The sequence below is a fragment of the Eleutherodactylus coqui genome, chromosome 13 (assembly GCF_035609145.1).
Source record: "Eleutherodactylus coqui strain aEleCoq1 chromosome 13, aEleCoq1.hap1, whole genome shotgun sequence".
NCBI classification, from domain to species: domain Eukaryota; kingdom Metazoa; phylum Chordata; class Amphibia; order Anura; family Eleutherodactylidae; genus Eleutherodactylus; species Eleutherodactylus coqui.
Window position 1 is genome coordinate 24,503,369 of NC_089849.1, and position 27,822 is coordinate 24,531,190.

Here is a 27,822-nt window from a genome sequence, read left to right on the forward strand (position 1 = left end):
TCTGGGAAATTGATCCCCAACAATCTACTTATTGATGACTTGACCAGCAATTGTTTACAACTAGACGGCCCTTTTTACATGTTCAGATAATTTGAATACGCCGGTGGTCAGTGAGTGAGCTAAACCCTGTTCGTCAGCTGATTGGATCTTTCATGCTGCCAACCAGCGATCAGTTTTATGCCAGAATATCTCCTCCTTGTAAATAGTGAGATGTGTTGCTGAATACGGGGACAAGTGATAATCGTAATCGGTGATCCTCTACCAGTGTGAATAGCGGTAACGAGCGTTGATCGACGCTTATCACAAAGGTCTGTATAAAGGCCCCTTTGAATTTCTAATGCCACAAACCTTTAGTAGGTTGCAGTTACCAGCTTTTGCAACCTCCCCTATAGATGTAGCAAAGTTTAGCTCAAACTGTGGTAGAGAACATGTTTTTAACACCTTGTTTACCATTTCACTAGCTGATCCCCAGGCCTGCTGTCAATGTGGACAGCGCTGGAAGTAGATGGCATTGTCCTTTTTGCAGCGGCCCACTTTAGTACTCCAATTACAGCTCCCAATTTAAATCAATGGGAGCTGTGCCTGTATTACCAAACCGGGCCGTTCCAATGTTGACAGCACTACCTGCTTCCAGTGCAGCCTGGTGATCAGCTGATCGGTGGGGATCCTGACCAGCGGCTCCCCATCGATCATTTATTGATGACGTCTTCTGAGGAGAAGACGTAGTAAAAGTTCTGCAGCGCCGCTTTAATCTGTTCTGCCTCCCTGCAGTCTGTGCCGTGACGCCAGTGATAGAGGAGCAACAAACATTCCCCAAATGACTGGGGGTGTCAATAGAAGTCCTGCTTGTTTCTTTATACACCTCCATTAATCTCACGTCAGGTAACGCGGTAAGCACATTCCGAAAGCAAATACATAATGTTTATTTAGTAGCCCCTGACACCGGCGTCTACATGCATAAAGGAATCTCAAGCAACGAGCATTGGGTAGCGCATGCAGAAGCTTTTCAGCATCCGTTCTGTATTCTATACTCTCATTGCGTTAACAGGTTTTGTGTACATAGAGAAGAAATGGTCTGAAAAGGGGAACACAATGGCAGAATTTTCGGGGGGTTCACGCCTGCATTAGGGTTCAGTTAAGGGTAACTTCTCTCTGCTCCCAAAACGGGGCAGAGAAACTGAAATGGATCCGGGGTTTTTTCCCCTCACTGTTTGTGATGGGGTTTAAAAAAATACAAAAATATTTCCATTTGCTTCTGTTCCATTAGGAGTCCTTTTTTTTCTCTTGGATTAAGATATAATGTAAAAACCCTGAACTGAGCCCTAACGAAGGTGTGACTTCACCCCAAGTCTTTGAATGATTCCTTTTTATTAGCTCCTCTGACAATAAGGGTGTTCTGTTGCTCGTATCTCCAGCAATCATCTATAACCTAATTGACTATGATGGCAAGTTAATTAATGGCCGTGCAGTGCCTCCTATAGAGCAAATGAAGCATTACCCAGTTCTTATTAAAATCACTTTTCATGTAGTGTAGAGATCTGTAAGATCTTACGGAGATGGGGTCATTCAGATGAGCGTGTTTGTATACATTGGTAATGGGAACGGAGGACAGATGCTATTGCATCCATTCTACATCTGTATTTGCTTTCATTAGTTTTATTTTCTACTTGGCGAATATGGATCTGTAACTGTCCAGTATAAAATAACCCCAATAAATGGAGATGGGTCCCAAAAATGGACATAGGTAGTGCATGCTGTCTATTTTACACACATAGTATGCAAGGCTGCAAATAAACATATGTCCATCCAATCCCCGTAATCTGCCATTTTGAGAATCTGGTCCGTTTACAAGCAAAGCAAGCATATAACAAACCACATTTAGGTGCCGTTGTAGACCTCATTGTACAGATTTTACTTTCGGCAACTATATACGGGTACGGTGCAACAAGCGCCTGAAGGAAAGCACAAAGCTCAGTGTGTATATAGAGCCGTCATATTGACACTCCCACTGAGTCATGGGTTACTTGTTATCACCATCTACTACGATTCAAGCGTTTCCATCAGCGCCGTCTCCACAGCATTCTCGAAATTCATTGGAAGGACCTCTCTACCAACATTTGAGGTCCTCAGAGGTAGAAAGCCCCAGTATTGAAGCCATACTGTTGAAGACACAATTGGACTAGGCAGCAATATCTCCAAGATGGAGAATCACCGTCTGCCCAAAATGTAGTATGGCGAGCTCAGAGCTGGTCATCGAAACGGAGGGGTACCACAGAAGAGGTACAAGGAATCTCTAAAGAAGTGCCTTGAAGCCTGCCAAAATGATCACAAGCAGTGGTCTACTCTAGTCTTCGATCAAAAAGCTTGGAGGCGCATCGCTTGCTTAGCTGCCTCTGTTTTTGGGCAGCTCTTGCGGAGAAGGAAAGACTAAGAAAGAGCCAGGCTATTGCAGAACAGAACCAAGGAGAAACTTTCTCCTGCAGTTGCTGTGGCCTCTCCTAAATTGGACTCGCCATCCGCCACAGAGCCTGTACTAGAGGTAGAAGGCTCCTTACTTATATTCATAGAGGGCTCATGAAGCAGTTCTGACGGGGAAGTTCCCTCTATTGAAGGAGGTTTCCAAGATGGTGAAAAAACTTGGGAGAGGGCATAATATAGATAAAGAAATGCATACCGTCCACAACAATGGTCTGTGTTTACAAACTCAGTGATGATACACCTGTATACAGATGACCGCTACAGCCAATCACTGGTCTCCGTGCTCTTGAGTTGGGATGACTGCAGCCACCATGTGCGTATACGGAACAATCACCACTGCAGCTAAGTAAACGGACACGGGTAGAGTCACAGGACCGGTGGCATTGGGTCATTGTTGAATTGGAAGAGTGAGTATGCTTTTTCATGTCCTCCCAAATTTTTCATCCCCTTCAAAAACCCATTTTAAAACCAACTTAAAGGATATTTCATAATGGTTTGTATGAATGACCCATTTAGAATGACCCTGTAGTTTGGGAACAAAATTTGGTAAAAGGACCATAGGGGTTGGGGGCATATTGCCTACACTTGTTGTCTGCCATCTGTCGATCCGATAGTCTTGGTTCTGGTTTTTGGCCATCCACGATGGCTACTGCAATTTTCGATCTGGCTAATGCATAATGTTCACTACTCTCTGATTGGCCAGCACTGAGCAGGTATAGTGTCCTGGTATTTAACACTATCAATGCACTATATGCATTAGATAGTCTAAAGACTTTGTAGGATATCTTCAATGGCCAAAAACGGGACCTGAAATTGGCAGATCGGTAGACGGCAGTGGAGAACAAGTGCAGGTAATACACCACCCGCCCCCAGACAGAATTTTGTTCCGAAACTGTAGGGTTGCTTTAGCGGTGTGATATCACTATTTCTGAATAGCAGGCAAACCCATATTGCACAAATACATCTGCGTATTTCAGACGTTATTGCATTGGTTGAAGACGAGTAAAACAAGAGTCCACGGTTGTTGTCTCGCAGAAGACTTGGATCTTAGTAAGACTCCCTGACAGACCGGAATGTGAGAGATACTAGAAGAGCCTCATATCTCTTACGAGATCAGCTTGGACATGAAACCATAAGGGCTGAAGCTAAGAGTCTTCTTCCCCTCTCATCACAATGTGATCATTATTTGTATACCGATGACAGGCTGCAGGTCTGTTCAGCGCCCCCTTGCAGTGGGCTGTTGTCAGAGGGTGATGCACTTGAGAAGTATCCTGGCAGGTAGGAGGTGGACTGCACGGCTGCTGGCAGCTGCTTGCTCCTTGTTGCCATACTTAGACAGAGGCTGTTTGTGGTATGAGACAAAACCCCTCCATAGTGACAGCTGCCGCCGGTACTGTGCAGACGAGATTTCTGCTTGAGATCCAGAGATAAGCTCCGGCGGAGCCAGAACTTCCGCACTTCTGCCTGCACCTAAAGAAGAGAACGATGAGCGGTTATTTCTCTTTCTGATCCTTTTTTTGTGTCTCCAGTATATTGAAAGAGGTTGTCCACTTGCAAACTATTGATTGCCTTTCCTTAGAATAGACTATCAAGAGTAGGTCATGGGGGGGGGGGGCTGTAGCCTGGGACCCCCGCTAGCTGGCTATTCTCTAGGCTGGTTCACTTAGCTGACTGCAACAGGAAGAACACAGCTCTGTTCTCACTGCAGTGGCTAGGTTTAGTATTGTAGGCCAAGTTCTCATTGAAATGAATAAGTGTAATACCAAGCCTGGTCACTTTAGAGAAAATGGAGCTGTCTGCTTCCTGCAGCTATCATAGTATGTTTGGCTGAAGGGAATCTATGTCCACCTAGTTCAGCTTTTTGTTATCAGCTCAGTGCACTGGCCTGATCGGCAGGGGTCCACTATTGATGGCATACACTAAGGATAGGTCATCAATAGTTTACAATTGGAGAACCTCTTTAAAGTACAGAAAGGAAACAACTTTTTAAATAGTATTCAGGAAAATGTACCATTTTGTGTCCGCTCTCGTGCAGACCAAAGTGTCTGCATAGTTACAGACTTCAGACAAACACTGGATGGAGTCCACTATTACTGCGGAACCTCTGCTCTTGCAAAGCTGCAGCTATGTCTCCAAAGTCACAAACAAACCAGCCTAAGTCTGCATAAGAGCTTTAAACCCGAAATCGTAGATATTAAATGAGGACTATTTACAGTCACTTTATACTCGAATCATTAAAGCAACATCAAAAAAATCACATACTCTGCCTCCAACCCTGTAGTACCTGTTACCCAACTATTAAACCTGAAGGACAGTAAATAACCACTTTATTAGAGCCCCCGGCCCATTAATCGCTGGAGCTTTCCTGTATGGAAATTCTCCCCGTGACCCCGGAGTTCAGCATAAAATCTCGTGACAAGATTTCTGTGGATCAGTTTCATTGTGAATCCACATTAGATGGGAAAATCCAGCGATCGGAGCGACTTCCAGCGAGGTCGGTCATCGGTGCTAGACTAGCCAGGGCTGGGGTGTCACTGCCAACTTTGTGAGGTCTTCTCATGTAGCGGTGTAGAGAGTATAGAGAGAATGGTGTGATTGAGGAAAAACATCCAGTGAAAGGGGATCCTGTGGACTGAGCCAACTTGTCACCAAAAGGGGTCAGAGGAGGATGTCAAGAATTGTGTTGAAAAACAAGCAAGACAATCAAGAAAATTGCAGCTGAATACAAAGTTTGTGCTCCAACTAGCACAACTCATTCCTTAGCTCGAATGGGCTATAACAGATGACTGGTTCTGGCACCATTAAGAGATAGGCAAGATTGTGGTGGGCAAAAAACACACAAAAATTGTATCACTGAGCAGAAGCTTCCTGTCCGCAGGGGCCGATATTCCTGCAGAACGATTTCATCACCTAGTGGAAGCTACGCAAATTCTGAAGGCCGAAGTAGGTCCAGCACACCACTAGATGGGGGGATCTCTAATAAAGTGACCAGACTCTGTCACTCAGCATCCGTGACCTCCCCGTGGGTCAAGTGAACTTTAGGGCTCTACTTTAATCTATTGCATCTACGCTGCTTGGATCTGACAGATGTAATAATGACTGAAATGCGGCTGCACTACAACTGTGTGAATGTAGACTAAAGGCTCGTTCACACCTGCAGATCCAAAAATACAGGTCAGATATACCGAAAGTTCAAGCTATAGAACTGCAAGTGGGTCCAGTAAGTATGCGGCCCTCTGCCACCCAATAGACAGTTTGAAGCATTGTGGGGAGCTGGGCTAATTCATTTTATGGGGTATGGGATTGCAGTTGAGGCTCCTTTAAGATGTTGATGGACTAATGATTACTTCCCCCCATGCCAGGGCTTAATTACCTCTCCATTGCAGAAACAGTAGATAATTGCCACAAAGAATCCCTGTGGAAGAAAAAGACATATAACTGATTTGAAGTACAGCATGTGCACCATAAGGAAGCCATGCAATGAAGAAGCCTTAACCCTTTCCAATCCAATTTGTATCCTGGTTTTCCTAGGGGGCTTACTCTTTTTCTGCTGCTATACAACAACGCTATATGCTGGCTAAAGCCAGTACTGCATGAGGTGACACGTTGGATAGGCTCCGACAACAGAGAGGCTAGCAATATACAGTAAGAGAACCCCGACTGACGTCTTCAAACATCGGAGCTGTACAGCCTTAAATCATAATGTCTTTAGACGTCAGACAGTGGATTGGAAAGGGTTAATAGGACTGAAGTGCATCAATGCGATTTATCTGTCTCGGATGTGGATTCTAACTATTTTCCAACTATTCTAGTTTAACCCTTTGCAATCCAATTTTGGATTCGGGGGTTCCTAGGGGGCTTTCTCTTTCTGCCATTATACAATAGTGCCATCTGCTGGCTTGAGCCAGTACTGCGGTATGGGACATGCTGGAGAGGCCTCTGACAACAGAGCGGCCAGTTATATACAGTAAAAATACCCTGCCGGACGTCTTCCGACATCGGAGCTGTACAGCCTTCAATCAGAATGTCTCCAGACGTCAGACAATGGATTGGAAAGGGTTAATGGTGTTTGTCTTGCAGGATTCCACTTTTACTGCTGTTTTATCCATTTTATGTTTAATACCCCACCCCCCACACACACACATATTGCAAAAAGGTTGCCTCTACAGATAGTTTGGTAAAGGTCATCTACAATACCTTGCGGAACTTTATTGACAACAGACTTAACCCTTTGCAATCCAACTTTGGATTTAGGGTTTCCAAGGGGGCTTTCTGTTTCTGCCATTATACAATGGCGCCATCTGCTAGCTAGAACCAGTACTGCAGTATGTGACATGCCGGAGAGGCTCCCGACAACAGAGCGGCCAGTAATATGCAGTAAGGATACCCTGCCAGAAGTCTGAAGACGTCAGACAGTGGATTGGAAAGGGTTAAAATGCAAAAAGTTACCTGAGAGGAGTTAAAAAACATCTCGTAATGCATCTGTATTTGCCACAGCAACCCGGTCACCTCTGTATAAGGAATTGCCATGAAGACCACATAGTGCACGCCGAAGAGTGGCATCAGGACTAATGTTGACTTGAGGAGTTTCCTGTAGATAGAGGCGTAATATTTCCTGGATCTTAAAGGGACTTAGGGAAATTAGAGAAAATGACTGCTTTCTTCCAGAAACAGCGCAGCTCTCGTCAATAGGCTGTTTCTGGAATTGCATTCGCTTCAATGTGGGTTGAGCTGCACTAGCTGACACGGCTCAGCAACAATTAGCGTTGTTTCTGGAAGTAAGCAGCCATGTTTTTCTAGTCTGGTACGCATCTTGTAGGCTATGGACAGATATATCTGTGAAGATTGGGGATAGGTGATACCGTATATCGCTGATACTCACCCGTATTGCTGGCGGGGGTCTAACTTTCCTGTGTTGGTTTCCCACAGCTTAGAGGCCAGAACTCTGATGATATTCAGGAACAAGATGAAATTGATCTAGAATGAGAGACGTTTTTGTTACACATGGGTAATGTATATAGTTGTCTTATAAGTCACGCAACCAAAAATATATGTGCAACTTACTGTTGCATTGAGTCATTCGGACAGAATTGATATATACTATCCTACCAAAAGTAATTGGACACCCGAGCAAGGTTCAAAAGGAGTATTTATTTCAATAAAGAAGACCTCAGATACTTTCCGTGGCATACTTCCTACTAATGTCTGATACACTGGTATTTCCCTCCATCCATCCTACAAATGTCAGGTGAGTTCTGTCTGAGAAGATGGGCACTGTTCATATTTCCTGACACAATGTTTTAATTCATCCCAAAGATGTTCAGTAGGGTTCGGGTTAGGACTCTGTGCAGTCAGTCCAATCATGAAACGTACATATCCTCAAACCAACGTAAACCAGCACTGGATGTGTGACAAGGCCCGTTGTCTTGTTGGAAGTATGGCCGACCATTCCCAGAGTATTACCACATTGTCAGCAGCACATAATTGTCTAGACTGTCAGGGTCACCTCCGTGTTTATGGTTCTTGTCGCAACACCCAACAGACCAAGACCATGCCACGTAACACATTCCCAGACCATAACAGAACCTTCGCCGTACTTAACTGTTGGTACAACACACTCAGGCAAAAGAAGTTCCGCAGGATCCTCCACACCCAGGTATGTCCATCTGATGTGATGTTGGAATAGTATGATTTATCACTCCATAGAATGTTTTTCCATTGCTTAACTGTCCAATGACGATGCACCCTGTACCATTGTAGATGGGCCGATGCATCTTTCTGGAGAGAACTTGCCAGACATTTGCAGGATGAATGGAGGGAAATACCAACTGAAGTGTATGACATGTTAGTAGAAAGTATGCCACAGGGAGTATCTGACATCATTAGAGCCAAAGGAGCCCCACTAAGTATTACCATGAAAATAAATACTACTTTTGATCCTTGCTCAGGTTTCCAATTACTTTTGATAGGACAGTGTAGTGATCCAGCTGTAACATAGCTGAGGTTGCCCATCATCCCAGCAGTAGGCATGACCAATAATGATAGAACAGAAATATGACATCCATCGATATCACAGGGTATTGTGACTATAGAGCATTCTGTATTAAGTAAAGATGTTCAACACACCAATGTGGCCCCCAGAATCGGCGTCTGGTATATCCACTTCATGTGACCCGCACTGAGGTCCCAGCACCTGGATGGAAAGAAAGATGAGGAAGAACATAATACCTAATTTCCAGTTGGAATAGAACCAGAATGGGCAAACTACGGCAACCCAAGTGATACCCCTTGTCATACTTAGGGCTTCTACTTGGCCCGTTCAGTTTTGGGCTATACAGAGAGTTGTGCTACTGGTTCATTTGAAGTGGAAGCTTTCTTTTGGACTGCAACTGTAGCTCCATAGTTAAAGGGGTTGTCCAGCTGTAAACTATTGCTGGCCTATCCCGAAGATAGGCCATCACTAAGAACTCAGCAGAGGTCCACCGCCCAGCTCTGTTGCTGGAAACGTACAGTTCCGTTCCCACTGCAGTGACCTGGGTTGGCATTGCAGGGAACGTTCTCATCGAAGCATCGATGTTGGAGTAACGGTGGATTTACCAGGTGCGTAATGTTTGCTTGTTTTTTTTATTTTGGAGTTTATCAGTAGTTTTATAAAATGTTTTTGTATAACCTATGCCTTGGAATACACTATCCTACCAAAAGTATTTGGACACCCCTATCAGTAGAATGGATTGTGTCTTACTAGCATGTCATGTGTCCTGTGCCATAAGGTGCAGACCCTTGGAGGTGTCAGCCATAGTTTGTGATGGGAACTGCAGGCTATTGGATATTCGGGCTATGTCGCTGCACACAAGCCATCCATCACAAAGTGCAATGCCTCGCCTGTCTACAATGGTGCAAGAAGCGTCATCATTGGACAGTTGAGCAATGGAAGAATGGCCTATGCAGTAATAAATCACGCTATTCCATCTTCACATCAGATCGGGGTACTTGGGTGTGGAGGATCCTGGGAAACTCCTTCCATCTGAGTGTATTGTGCCAACAGTTAAGTATGGTGGAGGTTCTTTTATGGTCTGGGGATGTTCTACATGGTATTGTCTTGTTCCATTGGCTGTAGTGATAAGAACCATGATTCCCGACCTGAACCCTACTGAATATCTTTGGGATGAACTGGAAAGTCAAGTCAGGAAATATGAACAGCGTCCATCTTGATTGAAAGAACTCAACAGATGTTTGCAGGATGAATGGAGGGAAATACCAGCCAAAGTGTATCAGATATTAGTAGAAAGTATGCCACATAGAGCATCCGATGTCATTAATGCCAAATGAGTCCCACTAAGTATTAACATATGGAAATAAATTTTTGATTCTTGCTCAGGTGTCCAATTACTTTTTGTAGGATAGTCTAGAGATTCTTACCCTTCTTTGCCCTCAACCATATACCCAGGCCTTAACATAGAGGTTCTTAACCTCCTTTGTCCTCAACCCCTTTGCCGATATGGTGAAGAATACTGAATAAGGGTAACATACTTTTACGGCTGCAATGTGATGTTGAGTTCATCATTGACTCCAGGTTACGAAGTCCTGTTTTAAAGGCAAGCTTTTTATATGAGGGCAACTTTATTAGTAAAGGAGCCTATGTGGTAGCTGCCTTCCTGACCATTCTGGTCATCCTGTGAGATGCATGCAATCCAATGACCACTGCAATGTAACTATATAAGGGATGTTGAGTCCACAGAATGCTTTTCTGTCCCCAGTTTGACGTGAAGAGGTGGCCTTTAGTCAATACACTTTTTTGTCATAGGGTGACTACAAGGTTTGTGCTACAGGGCAACTTTGGTTGCACAACATCAAGTCATGCAACCAAAAATGTGCGCACCTTTGTGCAACTTGCTGTTGCATTGAAGTCGGATGAATATGTTAGGGTGCATTTTGGCCATGTTTTGCATGAAAGCAACTTTCATTAGACACTTGGGCAAAAAATTGCTGTTATGTTGCAAATGACTTGTAGTCACACGGGGCTTGGGCTGAACTGTATACTGTAAAAGTTGCTCATGATCTTGCACCAAAAGCCCAGCAAGTGTGTATTTTTTTGCAAGTGTTGTGGCGTTGTTACATCACATTGCATGTAGTAACACAACCACATTCACAAGCACCACTTGCAATGTTGTACTTCGAACTTGTGATCTTAGTGTTGCGCAGCCAAAGTCGCCGTGTAGCCTAAGGTTGGGTTCCCACATGGCGTATTCCCGGCGGAAATCTCGCGGTTTGGCCACAGCGAAAAACCACAATATTTCCGCCGGGAAAGCGCTGCTTCAAAACCCGCGGCCCTTAGCTTGGCCACACGCTTTTCCATCTCGGCTGGCGCTCCCATAGAGGAGAGCGCGTCCGCAACGGAGAAAAAAAAGAATGGACATGCTGCGGCCGACAAATCCCCGCCGCAATGGATTTTGAGAAATCTCGTCCACATGGTTGGCTAACCCTGGGATTAGCGGCCGCAGGCGGATTTGCCACGACAATCCCCCCTGTGTGAACCCAGCCTAAATGGGTCACACCAGTGGTCTCCGTTTACAACATCACACTCATTGTCAAGATAGTAAAAGGAAATGGTAATGGGTTGCACTTTGCACATACTGTGTATCTGCTAGAGACACCCGCACACTCGCCCACACGGACACAAATACTGCAGGAAGTCCTGGGAAGAAAGAAAAAATTTTGTTAAAGGGAATAGAGAACAACCCCCCTGCGTACATATATGACGTGAAGCTTTAGGATGATCACAATGATCAATTATGAGCTAATCAGACAACTCGGCCAAAAATAGGACATCTTTTTGAAAATCTCACCCCAACCAATGATGGTCAGCGCCCAGAAGTAACTACGGTCAGACAGGAACGCCATGAAGATGAGACTGTGCAGGTAGAGACCTTCTACCAGGATCCAGTAGTGATTAGTGGCCAGGAAATATAGGAACAAGGTGACGGCAGCTTTACATCCAGCCTGTGACAGATGAAGAACATCCTCAAAGATATGCTGTGCCGATTACGGTTTAGTAATCTATATGATATAATCAGTGCTGGCCTTAGGTGAGATGGGACCATGGGTGGAATTTTATTTTGTTGCCACTCTTGTCATAACAAAAAATCTATATATATATAAAGACGAAAGCCCTCACTGACTCACTGACTGACTGACTCACCAAAAGTTCTCCAACTTCCCGATGTCGTAGAAATATGAATTTTGGCAGAAGCATAGATTATCTCCAAAATAGGAAAAGTAATTGGGTCCCAACTCGATTATTCAATTCTAGCGCAAAAGAATTAGCGTTGAAATTTAACATACATAATCTAAATCTCTCACTTCCCAATGTCATAGAAACTTAAAATTTGGCACGGGCATTGAATATGCCATAAATAGGAAAAGTTAATAGGTCCCAACTCGATTATTCAATTCTATGTGCAAAAGAATTAGCGTCCAAATTTTACATACAGAATCTAAGTCTCTCACTTCCCGGTGTCATAGAAACTCGATATTTGGCATGAGCATTGATTATGTCATAAATAGAAAAAAGCTAATGGGTCCCAACTCGATTATTCAATTCTAAGTGCCAAAGAATAAGCATCCAAATTTTACGTACAGAATGTAATTTTCTCACTTTCGGGTGTCATAGAAACGTGAAATTTGGCACGAGCATTGATTATGTCATAAATAGGAAAAGCTAATGGGTCCCAACTCGATTATTCAATTGTATGCGCAAAAGAATTAGCGTCCAAATTTTACGTACGGGATGTATTTTTCTCACTTTCCGGTGTCATAGAAACGTGAAATTTGGCATGAGCATTTATTATGTCATAAAAAGGAAAAGCTAATGGGTCCCAACTCGATTATTCAATTCTAAGCGTAAAAGAATTAGCGTCCAAATTTTACGTACATAATCTAAATCTCTCACTTCCCAAAATCATAGAAACATGAAATTTGCTATAAGCATTGATTGTGTCATAAATAGGAAAAGCTAATGGGTCCAAACTCGATTTTTTAAATGCTAGCGCAAAAGAACTAGCATCCAAATTTTACGTACGGAATCTAATTCTCTGACTTCTTGGTGTTATAGAAACATGAAATTTGGAACGGGCATTGATTATGTCATAAATAGGAAAAGTTAATGGGTCCCACCTCGATTGTTCAATTCTAAGTGCAAAAGAATTAGCGTCCACATTTTACGTACAAAATCTAATTCTCTCACTTCCCGATGTCATAGAAACTTGAAATTTCGCACGAGCATTGATTATGTCATAAATAGGAAAAGTTCATGGGTCCCAACTCGATTATTCAATTCTAAGTGCAAAAGAATTAGTGTCCAAATTTTATGTATGTAACCTAATTCTCTCACTTCCTGATGTCATTTTATATAAAGGAAACGTCACATGGTTACCTCCAAATGGTGTTTCCTGGGTAACGCAGAGAACTATGCAAAATGGTGAACATATGTTTTTCCGGTATCTCTAAAGTAACCAGGACTTCATAAGATTTTCCGTGTGAACACCAGATAAACACCAGTACCAAATTAACTCGGGCGAAGCCGGGTATATCAGCTAGTCTATATATATATTGCAGATGATAGGCGGTCATAGGAAAATGCTGTGCTAAAGCTGGTTAGCAGTCTGTCCAGATAGTGCTATATTTTGAAGTCCCTCTCCACTGCCGGAATGAGATTTGTCATTTTGGCCTTGTAGCGGGGATCAAAAAGGGTGGCAACCCAGTAATGATCTGATGTTTTGATGTGAGCTATGCGACGGTCCTTCTGCAAGCACTGAAGCATAATAGTACTCATACGCCTCAAAATGCCTAAGGTTAATGTCCCACATTCCTTGGGGTTAGGCCTAAGAGTGTCCTCCAGCTGGTCTCATCATTCACGAAGAATAGCTGAGGTTAGTGATGGATGGAAGGAATATTGCATATCCCCCTCTCCTGCCTCTGGACCTATATTTTCCCACTCCTCTTTTTTCTCTATACCCCCATGGTTGAAGAAAAATGTTGGAGAAGACGCCCCCATTTGTTGCCCAAATCCACCCTTCCTCAGGTGTTGAGTAATGGAGGACTGGCCAGACAATTGGGAGATTGTGATGTTACAGAAGGAGGAAGGGATACCAATGTCATTGTCCTTGAGGCCCTGTACCATCTGTCCCTCTCTCTGCCAGCTGCTATGATGACCTTCCCTACCTCTTCAAGTTAGAATGAATACTTCATCCTCTTCCACCTCCTTTTCGTTGTCCTTCTCCTCATAAGTGGACTTTATGTCCTCCGTATCCACATCCCAATGAGTACACATTGCCTATGGAGGGCTGACCGCGCAAATGCTGACCCACCCTCACCTTCCTCCTGGGGTGAAGTAGAGGGAGGGATGCTCATGGTTGGTGCAGACTGACTACTGGCTTCACCAACTGCAGAACGTGGAGCTGCTTGAAGTGCCAATTTTGCCTGTCCTCTACCACCTCCACCTCCATTCACACGCCCCTTACGCCTTGCTTTCTTTACTTTTCATTTATTTAATTTAGGGGGGTTTTGTTTACCTTTTAGTGTACTTAAAGCAGCAGGCATTATGGGAAATTCTATTTTCTCGTGATTCTTACCAAAATTTGATTTGAACTAACCCAATTTGATTTTGTGAAAAAAGGGATGATTTTTTCACCTGGCTGATCAAGATCAGCAACGCTACTCAAGACATAAATACAGTTTCAGAACCAAGCTAATAAGATAGATACAGCACCAGAAACAAGCTCATAACATAAATACAGCACCAGAACCAAGCACAGCACAAAATACAGCACCAGCACTAACTTCCTAATATAAATACAGCACCAGAACTAAGCAGATAACATAAATACAGCACCAGAACCAAACTCAGTACATACATATGGCACAAACCTACCCCAGTACATACATACATTACCAGAACCAAGCTTGTAACATAAATCTAGTAGCAGAACTAAGTCCCACGGGTGGATTTCCGCCACGCATCATGCGGCATTGCCCCGCAGCTATTAGGTTCTATTGAACCTAATAGCGCAATGCTCACGGTGCGGAATTCCACCGAGGAATTCCGCCCCGTGAATTTTTCCGTACTCACCCGCGGCATGTTCTATTAGCCGCGGGCATACGCGAGGACGGCTTCCATTGCACTTATTGGAAGCCGTCCGTCACGCTATCTTCCGCTGTGTAGCACAGCGGAAGATGGGGTGAAAACGCTTCCCCGCCTACCGCCGGCTGCATCATATGACGCGGTGGGCGTGTCATGTGACGCGGCCGGTGTGTCACATGACACTGCCAGCGCGTCATGCGCTCTACTGCGCATGCGCGCCAAAGCGTCATGTGGGACGTTGGCCGGCGGATCCGGAGGCAAGTATGGGGTCTCTGAGGGGGCGTCGTGACGGGCTCCGCTGCGGTATTCCGCTTGCGGAGACCGTCACAGTTGTGGGCATTAGGCCTTAGTGATTGTGTTGGCAGTGGTGCTTTGGAACATCAGAGGGGAGGAGACAGAGTGAGGAGGAGGATGATTCATGTAGCTTCACAAGAAACTGCCACATGGAGGAAGAGGATCATCTGGGCTCGTGGACCTAAGGGAGGCAATTGCTCCCAGCCTATATCTACCTAGTGCTCCCCTACAACCTGGTGGCCAGTAGCCTGTGTGGCCACATGGATCGCACATAGCCAAGGCCAGCCATGATAAAAATGGAATGCATCTTCTTAACATTCCTTGACTTACAGATAAGCAGCTATTTCTACTATATGGTCTACAGGGGAAAATTATACATATCCTTAGAAGAAGACATAATGGTAACATGGTGCCTGCAAGACTCACCCAGTGGACCTCTGTTACTCTTGAGGTCTCAAAGTCTCCTGCTTCATCCCCTGGTGTCCCTTCATCCTCTCTTGAATACAGTACAGCATCCTTGAGAAATATGCTTCCAGCTCGGCAAATGAAGGATGTAAAGAGGTGGATATGGATGTAATTTCGGGTACAGTGTAGCCGCCTGCGTGAGTGAATGCAACATAGTTCACGTTTATAACACAACAATCAAGATAGCTTTTAAGGGAGGAGTGAAGTCACTTTTCTAGATATGTTTTACTTCAAGACTGCAAAGACTGAACTTCTAAGATTGGCACGGTTGTTCCTTATAAAGGCATCAGCCAACTTCTTTAGTCGTAGTGGAAACCTGTGAGAGTGTTGCCGGCAGACATCCTTGACCAAATAATTGTGTAGCTTCCAATGAAAGTGCAAATGACCAGACTGAAGCTATATTTTATTGTGGACACCTGACTCAATGGAGAAGGCCATTATTTCTGGGATGAGGAGAAGGAAGAAGAAAATGAGGACTACAATGGATGGAGACAATAGATTTCTTAATGATGCATTTGATCTCCTTAAGAAAAGTATGAATCTTGCCTTACCAACCAACCAGATTCCAACTTTTATCTTCCTTATGTTAAAATACATGATCTGGAACTGATGGGTCGTTATGGCATAGCTGGCACTGGTTTATCTACACAAAGCTCAGGCTGAGGCTTGGTGTATAAAGAAACATCTGACTAATGATAAGCGATTAGTGGAATAATTAGCTTGTGTTGGTATTGGGACGATTTCATGAAAATCATCAGTAATCGGGACGGTCAATTCCGACTCCCATTAAACTCAATGGGAGTAAAAATCAGCTTCACTAATTTGCCCTCCAGAAGGTCCCCAATGCAACCAAAGCCCTCTAAGTTGCATGCAAATACAGCCCCAATCCTTGGGAACACTGTGCTCCTCCCAAAAATTTGTCAAAATAGTGTACAGTGGTTTAGGGGTCCCTCACGGCAGTGCAGGACAGCGCCTTGAAGCAACGAAAGTAACGGGTTTTCAGAAATCAAACCCTATGGAAAGTTCCTTTTAAACCCGCATGGAATCCACAAAGAAGGAGAGCAGCATATGCAAAACAGAGAGAACCCCCCCAACAAATGGGAGTAAGAAATAAGTTAGGTTGTTTCATGCGCACTCAAGGGAGGTCGGATTTTGTCATAAACGGATATCTGTGCCAATGTGGAGGGTGTTGAAAAGTGGCATGAAGAGGTGGAGGAAGAGAATGAGGCAGAAGGGGGTGAAAAGGAGACAGACAAAGATGAATGTCCCCTTGAGGGTACTGTGAAACGTGGAACACTACCTTCGGGTTCATGCCCCATCTGCACGACACTGATCAGTATTCCTGACCCCACTTCAAATGGCTGTAGCTCCAGTTCTATCAGTGCTATCAAAATTTTGGTGTCACTTTAGAACTAAGAATCAGATAGAACCAGAGCTACAGCCGTTTGAAGTAGAACGAGCTCTGTTCATCCGAAACTGTATTGTCCTTTTTCTGTAGAATGAGCTCTGTTCCTGGTAAACTGCAGGGGGGTTAAAGGGTGTTGTTAGAGGGATTTGGCAGGAACTTTCCTCCTGCATTGGATTCCAGGCATGCACCAAAAAATGTAACCGTGCTGTCCAGAAAACTGGGTGTTTGTCGTCCCAGGGGCAGGAAAGCCAAGTTACGACTCTGACTAAGCTAATGTATGGGAGAATTAAGAGTAATGTCATTTGGTAAGGAACTCATGTTATAATCTTCTACATTGGGTTACAGTTAGCAAAGGCCCATTTAGACACAACGATTCTTGCTCAAAATTCGCTCAAAGTCATCTTTTGAGCAATAACCGTTGGGTCTAAATACACAGACATGGTGCAGTTTTCGTGCACCATTCATTGCTTGCTCAATTCTAGTTTTCTAGAATGGAAGGATGAACTCTTATCAGCGGTGCAGTCTGTTATCACAGCCGGCAGCGCTGATAAGATTCTTTCAGCTCGTGTCCCGCTGGTAGTTCACAGAGGGACGCGAGCTGTAAGCACAGAGAACAATGCAGATGTTTGCTTATGCAAAAGCGCTGTATTGTTCGCCTAGTGATAGTGGTGGTGTCCCGTTCTGCCTGCATAGCTCTTAAGTATCTAATTAACTACTATAGACTATGCAAAGATGATCACTCAAAACTGTCGCTCAAACTATCGTTTGAGCGATCATCTTTCAGTGTAAATGGGGTTTAACTCTTGTTGCTCAATTTAGAACCTTACTTGAAGTAACAGAGGATGCAGAGAGCAATAAGAAGCGTCGCCAAAGAAATCGAATATCCTACAGTGTAAATCATCCGCAACCGTTCGAACATCTTCTGTAGAGAGAAAGCATTCCCAATAAATATCCATACCCTTATACTGTCTATCCAGAAGGAAATCATAGATCTAGATCAGCGTTCTACAACAGCCGGCCTGCAGTTGTCAGGGCATGATGGGAGTTCTAATTTCCAAACATCTAGAAAGCCAGAGGTTGGAGACCACTGATCTAGATCAGGTTCTGGGATAATATGTTCTGTACCTTCTCTTCGTTCCTTTCGCCTGCGCTGACCAACGTGACGCACTCACTATAATTGGCCCAGGTCCTGTTGGCGCCTGGCACTTGAAGCCACATGCCCAATGATCCACATCTCCGATGGGCAAATCCTGACAAAATTGAAGAAAGTAAAAAGACAACACTTTGCATCTTTACAGCTTCTTACGCCGACATTAAAGAGAGGAGTAACATTAAACTATAGCCCAGCCTTCAGCAATAGACCAAGGCATTGAGGCTACACGATATACTTTCATGTTGCCAATTTGGGCCGTCATGACAACATTTTAACATTTCCTATTTTTTTTTTGCACCTACTAATTCTGGTCCCCTTATTGCTCTACCCATTTGTAGATGGGATCAGGAGCTAAAGATGTTGAAGGATGGACAGATGGATGTAATTACCTTGGTGATTGAAGTCGAAGATGTAATCTGGGCAGAGAACCGATACCACCTGGTTGTGTGAACCCTGTGGCCAGCATGTTATCCCATCCCACTGCGGAGGGCAAATGGATCCTAGAAACAAGGACAAGTTGCAACGCACTTCATAAAGTAGAAAGATGCTTCTGAATTGGGCTTGACCCCTTAAAGGGGTCGCCCGGTTACTGCACAACTTTGCCCCTATACCACCAATTGTGTTAAAATAACAAAAAGATCATTGCTTACCCCTCCTCTGCCACAGGGATCCAGCGATGCAGCCCCGCTGTCCTACTGGCGTTTGCTATGGAGATGATATCGTAGGAAGTCACCTGACTGCGGAGGCTGCAGCATTACCATCCGTTCTCCTGGCATCACATCCCAGGCACCATGATGCCAGTAGTTCACAGTGGCACTGCAGCCCCTGATCGGCCAGATGGCTTCCTGTGACATCATCTTCCACAACGACAGGGCTACAATGCTGGATCTCCTCGTTAGAGGAGGGGTAAGTACTGCTTTTTTGTTATTTTAATACAGTTGGTGGTATAGGGTAAAGTTGTGTGGTCACCTGAAGACCCCTTTAAAGGGTATGTCCACCTTTGTGACAAATGTTATGTATTTTTCCAATGCATCTGAAATAATACAAAATGAAGCACTTAGTCTTCATTAAAATATTCTATTTGCTGTCACTTTTTCTTCACAGTTTCTAGGCAGACCTATGTGTATCTATGGTTACAGACTACAAACCAACTTTGTGTAGTCAGATCCTGCAGTCATCATGTCTTCTGTGCCTTTGTTTTTGATCACTATGTAATGTGTAAAAAGAAAAAGTAGATACATTGGAGTATATACCATTTTAAGGCATTGTCTGACAACAAGCTGCCCCGACGACTGCAGGACTGACTGTTATTGTACATTTCAGACAGCCGTACATTTCCTCATATGGTTGTCTATGTTATACATCGGCAGGCCAGATCCACCGGAGCAGTTGCCCCTGATACTTAGATGGACCCAGATGGCAATTGGACAACCACCGGTGGACTAGCTCTCTCAAGAAGCAGGCCCCGCAACAGCTAATATGTCTGCTGAAGCGATTGTGACTCCTCCTGCTTGGGGGTACTTAGGTGATACTTCTTTGATTTTCTGGGTATACAGACATTGAGAAACATTACTTTATGTAAAACTCTTCACCATTTGAAGGCCGCTGTTTCCATTTGGACTTGTGAGCTGCGATCTCAGTCTGACAGTGACGCATGGCTTGAGACAGAAGGAATATCTGTTCATCTCGGGTAATTACGTCATCCGTGTCCACCTATAGCAATAGAAGAAAGATTCATATGTTGTTATATATAGTGATACAATCCTTATTACCGACGACTCTGGACCCCCCCAACCATGCCCAGCCTTAGCTATGTGGGACCCATGCACATGCACAGGGTGTCGGCCACCAGCTTGTAAAGCAGCACCAGGCAGATGTGGGCTGGGGGGCAGTCGCCCTCCTTAGTTTTACTTATGGCCTTTTTACACGGGCTGATTATCGCTCAGATTCCTGCGCTCCCATGGTAATTTGAACGATCGTCGTACCATGTAAACGTGTGCCGTTCAGTGTAAGCAAGCAGTCTTCACTTCTGAAGGACTGTCTTCTGACTGTGAATGGAGGCGGGTAGGGGGAGAACGCTCCCTAGCCTGCTCCGCCTCCATGCTGGCAGCGCTGTGAGTGATGCCAGCGATGCTCGCTCCTGTGTAACAGCACAGGTGCCAGCATCACTGGGAGGAGCTCTCGGGCATCGTTTGCCTGACAGCTCGTCTTGTATAAATAGGCCATTAGGCAGATGACCTTCTCCCTCCATGCGGCAGCGTCTTGCGGAGCTGCATGTATCCTCCTCATCCTGGCTCTATCTCTTCCCCTCTGTCCGGATGTGCCACTTTAAAACTATCAGCACCCCTGAAACACAATTGCTTAATTCTCCTGTATTTATGTACTGAGCTTGGTTCTTGTTCTCTATTTATGTGATGAGCTTGGTTCTGGTGCTGTATTCATTTTGTGAATGTTATGAGTTTAGTTCTGGTCCTGTATTTATTAACTGAGCTGTTACGGTGTGGGTGTACTGCTATCTTGCTGCTTATGGCACAAGCAGTATTACAGGCAGACCGCCTATCAGTGCAATATATATACATTTTTTTTATGAAGACAAGGTGGCGCCCAAAAATATTCTGCACAGGGTGCCATCTACTCTAAGACCAGCACTGCTTTCAGCCATCTTCTTCTGCGAAAGGATAAGTAAAGGCTAGAGGGGTATATTTGCTTCAGGCTTCATGTCCACGGGCGGATTTGAATTGGGCGCAGAAGATCCGCAGCCCAAGCCACCCATAGGAAACCGTCGCCGTCTGCACTTGAATTTTGACTTGTGGTTTATTGTCTGGATTCCGCATGCGAAAAACAAATCACGGCACGCTCCATTTTAGTGCAGTTCCGGCACGGACGACTTCCATTGAAGTCAATTTAAGCCGTCCGATCCGCAGCCCGTCCGCAATTACGGATTGGGCTGCGGTTTCCGCAGAAAAGCAGGAGTTTAAAAAAAAAGTACTGCGCATGTGCGCCGGTGCTTTCGCACGCATCTACAATAGATTCGCCGTGGACATGAGCTCTTACTCAATCACCAATTTAGAGAACCCTGCTTGCTGTCAATGACTGGAAGCATTCCTGTTTATGTCCAAATGCTACCTTTCACTGCTGCTGGTTTGCTACAATGTATCAGTCTAGAATATAACCTGTGAGAGAAGCACAACAGCCACTGTGCTGTATCAGCAGTTATTTGTTGTATAGGTGTTAACTGTCCTCCGAAGACCAGTGTTACCCAGCTCTACAATCCCTCACCAACACCGCAGACAGTCTGTGTTCTGCAGGTAGGTGGCACATTTCACACAACGATGCCAGTGACACCCCTTCCTAGCCAGTGCAGGACTTGGAACAATGCAGCAGTAATTGCCATACCCACAAAAACCCAAACAGGCAATGGAGCATCCGTGCAAACTGGTCCATCGGGCCCGTCCCCTAGCATTATCAATCAGCAACAGGTTTAGGAACCTTCCAGCTCTGCTATACATCCCTGCAGCATGCATTATGGCATTGGCATTGCACCCCTTATATATGTTATCCAAGTCGTTACTATCACGTTTTGCAGGGATGCCATCAAGGAACTCAGGGAAGCAGGACGACTGCCCTTTTAGCAAAGTAAAGTGATGGACAAAGTCATTGGCTAACAAATATTTTTCCCTGCAGTGCCCCCGCAGGTGAAATGAAATATTGCATTGTATTGAAATCAATGACCTGTTCTTGAAACATGGATGTACTGGGTCTTCCAGAGACACTTAATAGCTCATAGGGGTTTCTAAGGGTATAATATATTTCTTTTATATGTGTATCTTTTAAAAAAATACACGGTGACATCACGTGTGCTTATAAATACGGTTTTGAGGAAAAAACGCTGGGGGAAAACTTATGACCTCACTTGTACAAGTTTTCTTGACAAAGTTTTGGCACATGCCATACAATGCTAGAGTTCGCAACTTTTCTGTATTTTCTAACGCTCTCGGCACTTCTCTAAAAGTAGGCGGGGCTTATCAGCAAGGCATTGCCTTGTAAATCTATGCCTGCTCCAGGGGTAGACATGTATATCTGGTGCACCGACTGGTAAAGATGCAACAAATTAAGAGCTCATTCTCATGGACATATGCAATTTTGGTCCGTAAATAACGCACTTTCACTGCATGTGTATGTCTGTGTTTCTATGTCTGTGTTGCTTCCGTGTGTCATATGTTTTTCACATGCACAAAAAAAAAATGCAAGAAGGTCCAAGTGATATCATTTGGTCACAAACCACAGAAAACGGGGTGCTCAACCCCCCCCCCCCCGCCCCACAGTGAACACAAATGCTAATACATGTTCACTGCAGTTTTCTGCTGCACCCATAGACTTTAATGGGTGATTTTAGTCCATAATTATGGACCAAAGTAGGTGGTGTTGCGATTTTTGTCTTTACGCACATCTGTCTGCATAAAAAATGCACGTCTGAATACAACAATTTACTTCAAGGGGTCCGTAATCAGTCAATAAAATGAATATACCGTACATCCGTATGAACGGGCCCTCATTGAGAGGTGTTCACCTTCTAATACATTCGGTACATCTTACTTAAAGGGGTGGTCTCGCGAAACCAAGTGGGGTTATACACTTCCGTATGGCCATATTAATGCACTTTGTAATGTACATCGTGCATTAAATATGAGCCATACAGAAGTTATTCCACTTACCTGCTCCGTTGCTAGCGTCCTCGTCTCCATGGTTCCGTCTAAATTCGCTGGCAGCTTGCTTTTTTAGACGCGCTTGCGCAGTCCGGTCTTCTCCTTCCAGCACGAGCCGCTTCAGTGTGCTCCCCGCTACAGCTCTTCTGCGCATGCGCAGACGAGCTGTCACTGCTCGGGAGCGCGCTGGAGCGGCCATTCTGTACCTTCCTCTGTTAGAGGAAGGTGCAGAAACTGGAGCTGCCCAGCGGAGAAGCCCAGCCCAGCCCAGCAGCCCCGAGAAGCCGCCCAGGTAAGTGATGGGTCGGGGGGTGATCTTGACTAACAGGTAAAGGTCCCGGGCCACAGCGGTAGGCCCCGGAGCCCAGCGCTGGGCTCCGGAACCTAGCGCTGGGCTCCGGAACCTAGCGCTGGGCTCCGGGGCCTAGCGCTGGGCTCCGGGGCCTAGCGCTGGGCTCCGGGGCCTAGCGCTGGGGAGCCGGGAGCGTAGCGCTGGGGAGCCGGGAGCGTAGCGCTGGGGAGCCGGGAGCGTAGCGCTGGGGAGCCGGGAGCGTAGCGCTGGGGAGCCGGGGCGGTAGCGCCGGTTACCTGCTGCCTGGCGGTGGGTGACTGGTCGGCGGCTGCGGTGGGTCCGGTCGGCGGCTGCGGGGCGTCTGGTTGCCATGGAGACACAGCTGGCAGCGTCTCGGGAGCGCGCACGTCGGGCTGCAGCAAGCGAAGGGAAAAGAGCCGGCGGCCATCTTGGGGAAACTTTTATAAGTTGCTGAAACGCTGGAACGGTAAGTACGAACCAGCTAGAAAAGTCATTTACAGGGGGGCTTAGTAATGTATGCTTAATTAGGGGGACTGGGCAAAAAAAAAATTCACTGCTGCCTCGAGACATCTCCTTTAAAGGGGACTTTGAAGCAGAAATTATATTGATGACTTGTCCTCAAGATAGAAAAAAAAAGATAAAATAGGTCAGCACTAACAAATGGAAATATATCCCAATAGAAATATATAGACGCACATTAAACCACGGCTGCAACATACAGTAGAAGCAGAAACCAAAAATGGCTGGGACTAAGCCTACAAATAAAACCAGGGAGCTTCTGTCCCTCCTACTGGAGCGTATGAATGGTATCCTACCTTCCCTAGTTTTATTTGTAGGCTTAGTCCCAAGAGAGGGGCATTCTGAGAGGTAGGAACCCAACTTTCCCAGGTTGAGATTTACCACCTGGTATTAGCGTTAGGACCCATCTGAGCTTGGTTACCTGGACGTTGGTAGATGGGCCAATGTAATTTGATCGAATTATATACCAAGAACCTTGCATTATGTAATGTGGTTAGAGTATTGATTATAGCTATGTATGACTCTGTTAGTAAATTTATTTTGCGTGCTGTTGACATTTTTTGTTCTTGTCCTCAGGATAGGTCATCAAAACTTGATCGGTCGGGGTCCGCCGCTGGGGCCCCGGCTAATCAGCTGATCAGGGGACCACGATCAGCATCGAAATACACAGAGATCGAAGCAGAAACTGCAGCTCCAATCCCGGTGTAGTGGCCGGTGCTTGTAACTACAGGTGCAGCTCCCATTGATTTCAATAAGAGCTACACCTGCAATTACACGGGCCGGCCCCAACACAGGGATCAGAACAGCTTCTGCTCCGACCCCTGTGTATTGCAGCACTGATTGCTGGCTTCCGATCAGGTAATCGACCAGGGTCCCATGCAGCGAACCCCAACCGATCAATTATTGACGACCTATTCTAAAGGATAGGTCAACAGTATTTCTGCCTGGAAATCCCTTTAAATATATTTAGATTTCAGAGGCCAGTCTTGGTAAATTCCTGCCACTACATTCAAGGCAAGCGCCACCATGATTCCGCTGGTGCAGTACGGTATTAGCATAGCGCACCTACTATATTCCAGTAGCATACTGGATCACTTAAAGTGAATGGCAACGGACATGCTACACAAATAGTGCAGAGAGCGCAGTGCGCATACACAATTAACGTAATCCGCCAATGATCAAGGTCAGCGCTGCTACATCTGTAAGTTTGTTATAGTAGCAGTATGTAAGGCCGAAAAGAGACATATATCCATCCAGTTCACCCTATTACCACCCAATGTTGATCCAGAGGAAGGCAAAAAAAAAACCAATGAGGTACAAGCCAATTTTCCACATTTAAGGGAAAAAAATCCTTCCCGACTCCAATCTGGTAATCAGAATAATCCCCGGATCACCGACCCTTCTGAGTAATCAGTGATATAACATGTAATATTGCTACACTCAAGAAAGACATCCAGACCCCTCTTACACATTGAGTTAGCCATCACCACGTCCTCAGGCAGAGAGTACCATAGCCTCACTGCTCTTACAGTAAAGAACCCCCTTCTATGTTGTTTAGAAACCTTCTTTACTCTAGATGTAGAGAGCGCCCCCTTGTTACAGTCCTGGGTATAAATAGAGGATGGGAGTGATCTCTGTATTGTCCCCTGATATATTCATACATAGTTATTACGTCGCCCCTCAGCTGTCAGTTTTCTAAACTAAATAACCCAATTTTGATAGCCTCTCTGGGTATTGCAGTCCACCCATTCCATTTATTACTTTAGCTGCCCGCCTTTGTACCCGCTCAAGCTCTGATACGTCCTTCTTGAGTACCGGAGCCCAAAACTACACAATATCCCATGTGTGGTCTGACCAGTGACTTGTAAAGAGGAAGAATAATGTTCTCATCATGTGCCCCTAGACCTCTTCTGATGCCCCCCATGATCCTATTTGCCTTGGCAGCAGCTGCCTGACACTGGTTGCTCCAGTTAAGCTTACAATAAACTAAAACCCCCAGTTAAATTTAGATGAAAACTGTATTTGCATCACACAGGTAAACTATTTCATTCTACTTATTCCATTTACTATGAGCTTTAGAAGGATCATAGAATAATTTGCTAGAACACATTGGTCATGCTGAGGTGGGAAACATCAAGTGCCTTCGTGTTGTGCCTCCATTCATGCTCCTGCAGTAATTCTAATTGATAGACTAAGTAGAACAGGATACCCAGTCAAGTGGAGTAAATGTTCCCACAGCTGTGATCACCTTACTGGGGGGGGGGGGGGGGGTCAGGTATCTTTCCAATCTTCCCACCATAGTGATGGTATTTAATGGGCTGAGACCTCCGAGTCCTTGTCTGGTGTATGCAGCAATGTAACTAATAGATAAGACATACATACTGTCTTGTCATCCCCGACAAAGACCAGTCTCACATGCCTGGTACTCACCGCTGCCCATGTGGTGGAGAAGAAGACCACTGCCAGAGTCACAAGATTCGCTATATTCCATAAGCCCCCCTCCATGCTGAGCTATGTGATGAATGAGCTCAGGACAGTCCCTGGCTCAGCTATCCAGTGGTGACTCTGATCCGGACCCTCCCTGTCTACGTCTCCCCCCAGCTACAGCTACACGTGATTTCTGCAAAGTACAAGGTACTCTTAGAAGGTCTACAACCAACAGTGAGCAACAGGGAGGTGATGGGAACAACTATTTGTTTAACTCTCCTTGACATGATGGATAAGAGTCAGCGATCTGCAACCTATGGCTCTCCAGTTGTCAGACTACAACTCACATCATGATAGCCCTCATCCAGACGTATTAGTTGCTCGTGTTCATAAGGAAGATGGAACAATACCTCTGAAGCGCCACCTATTGGATGGCAGCATTCCTGCAAATCAATGTCAAACTCCTTATACAATTCTTTATAACAATAATTGGGGATGGAAGACCAAAAGCCAGAAAACAATACACATACTGCTGTTTTGGGGTGTTGCTGTAACGCCCCAACGGCGACCAAGACACAAGGCCCACACTGAGGAGCTGGCAGGGTAGAGTTGGCACTTGTCACAGTAGCTAAACCAGACTTCTTCCCAGAGGGACGCATGTAACCTCAGCCAAGGCACCACTAGGCCTCTTCCAGGCAATGCTGGGACAGCAGTTACCTGTATATGTGTAATGGACTGAAGAAGTTGTCACTCGTGACGCCACCGTTCCTTCACACTGTTAATTCTCCAGCGGTAGAAAATAATAGAGTCCACACACTGTTAGCGTTAAACACTCAATCACTGGGAACAGACAGTGACTGGAAACTTTACTTCACATTTGGAAGATTCAGCTTTACATGCCAATGCAGGAAGGCAGTTTAGAAGACGGTCAGGGGGTAAGGACACGGGATGAAACCGGGCCTACAGTTCCAAACGTATGACTCCGCTCCTGGACCACACACTCTGCGTTGTAGGATAACACCGGATGGGGACACAACACTCCGCAGACGCTTGAGAATTAGCAGCTTAATGGCTGCACAGCAGACTCCTTCTCCTCTCACACTCCATAAAGATGGTTCCTGGAATTGGGGACCTCAGGATACCTCTCTTGAGCTTCCATCCCTTCACCACATGAGGGTTTAAGGTACCCCCATGTGTCACTCCACTCTCAACCGTTGCAGAAGATGGAACTCTCATCAACCGCACCTTGCAATCATATTTGTAGCATTCAATCATCATGTGACTAGACAAACTTGTTACAATTTCGAGACATAGCCCAGCCACTTGCAGACCTTAAACTCTTAGGGCTCCTTCCCACGTAATACGCGGCGAAAATCCTAATATTCAATTCTATTGAACCTAATAGCTCAATGCTCACGGTGCGGAATTCCATTGCGGAATTCCGCACCATGAAATCACCCGTCCTCACCCGCGGCATGCTCTATTTGCCGCAGGTGTACGCGCGGACGGCTTCCATTGCAGCCAATGGAAGCCGGCCGTCACACTATCTTCCACTGTAGCACAGCGAAAGATAGCGTGAAACCGCTTCCCCGCCCACCGCGTCATATGACACAGCCGGCGCGTCATGTGACGCTGTGGGCGTGTCATGTGACGCGGCCGGCACGTCACGCGCTTTATTGCGCATGCACGCCGAAGCATCATGCGGGACGGAAGACGCCGGATCCGCAGGTAAGTATTGGGGTCTCTGGGGGGCGCCGTGACGGGCTTTGCCGCGGAATTCCGGCTGTGTGCAGCTGGCCTTACATGCTGGAGCTGTGCAATACACATAACAGAAGACAAGACACTTTGCACAGTGCATCCACACTGAAGACATGACATGTATGACAATTATGGAGGGGCCAGATATAGTGTTTCGGACCA

The 27,822-nt window shown here is 45.4% G+C and overlaps 1 protein-coding gene across 2 annotated transcripts; it reads right to left on the reverse strand.

Annotated features, from left to right (window-relative positions):
- Positions 1 to 899: 899 nt before the first annotated feature.
- Positions 900 to 26,071, reverse strand: LOC136587570 (parathyroid hormone/parathyroid hormone-related peptide receptor-like). Of its 2 annotated transcripts, XM_066586238.1 has the most exons (13): positions 25,906 to 26,067; positions 19,530 to 19,650; positions 18,327 to 18,437; positions 17,910 to 18,034; positions 17,612 to 17,706; positions 15,338 to 15,509; positions 11,325 to 11,478; positions 11,113 to 11,173; positions 8,605 to 8,671; positions 7,361 to 7,455; positions 6,928 to 7,069; positions 5,852 to 5,893; positions 900 to 3,948 (listed from the first exon to the last, which is right to left on the reverse strand). In XM_066586238.1, exons 1-13 carry the CDS (start codon positions 25,978 to 25,980, stop codon positions 3,661 to 3,663), a joined length of 1,548 nt encoding a protein of 515 aa, XP_066442335.1. In that variant the 5' UTR covers positions 25,981 to 26,067; the 3' UTR covers positions 900 to 3,660. The 2 variants fall into 2 exon arrangements, with proteins under 2 accessions (XP_066442335.1, XP_066442336.1); XM_066586239.1 differs by lacking the exon at positions 6,928 to 7,069 and having other exon boundaries at positions 3,692 to 3,948; positions 25,906 to 26,071.
- Between the last annotated feature and the right edge of the window lie 1,751 nt (positions 26,072 to 27,822).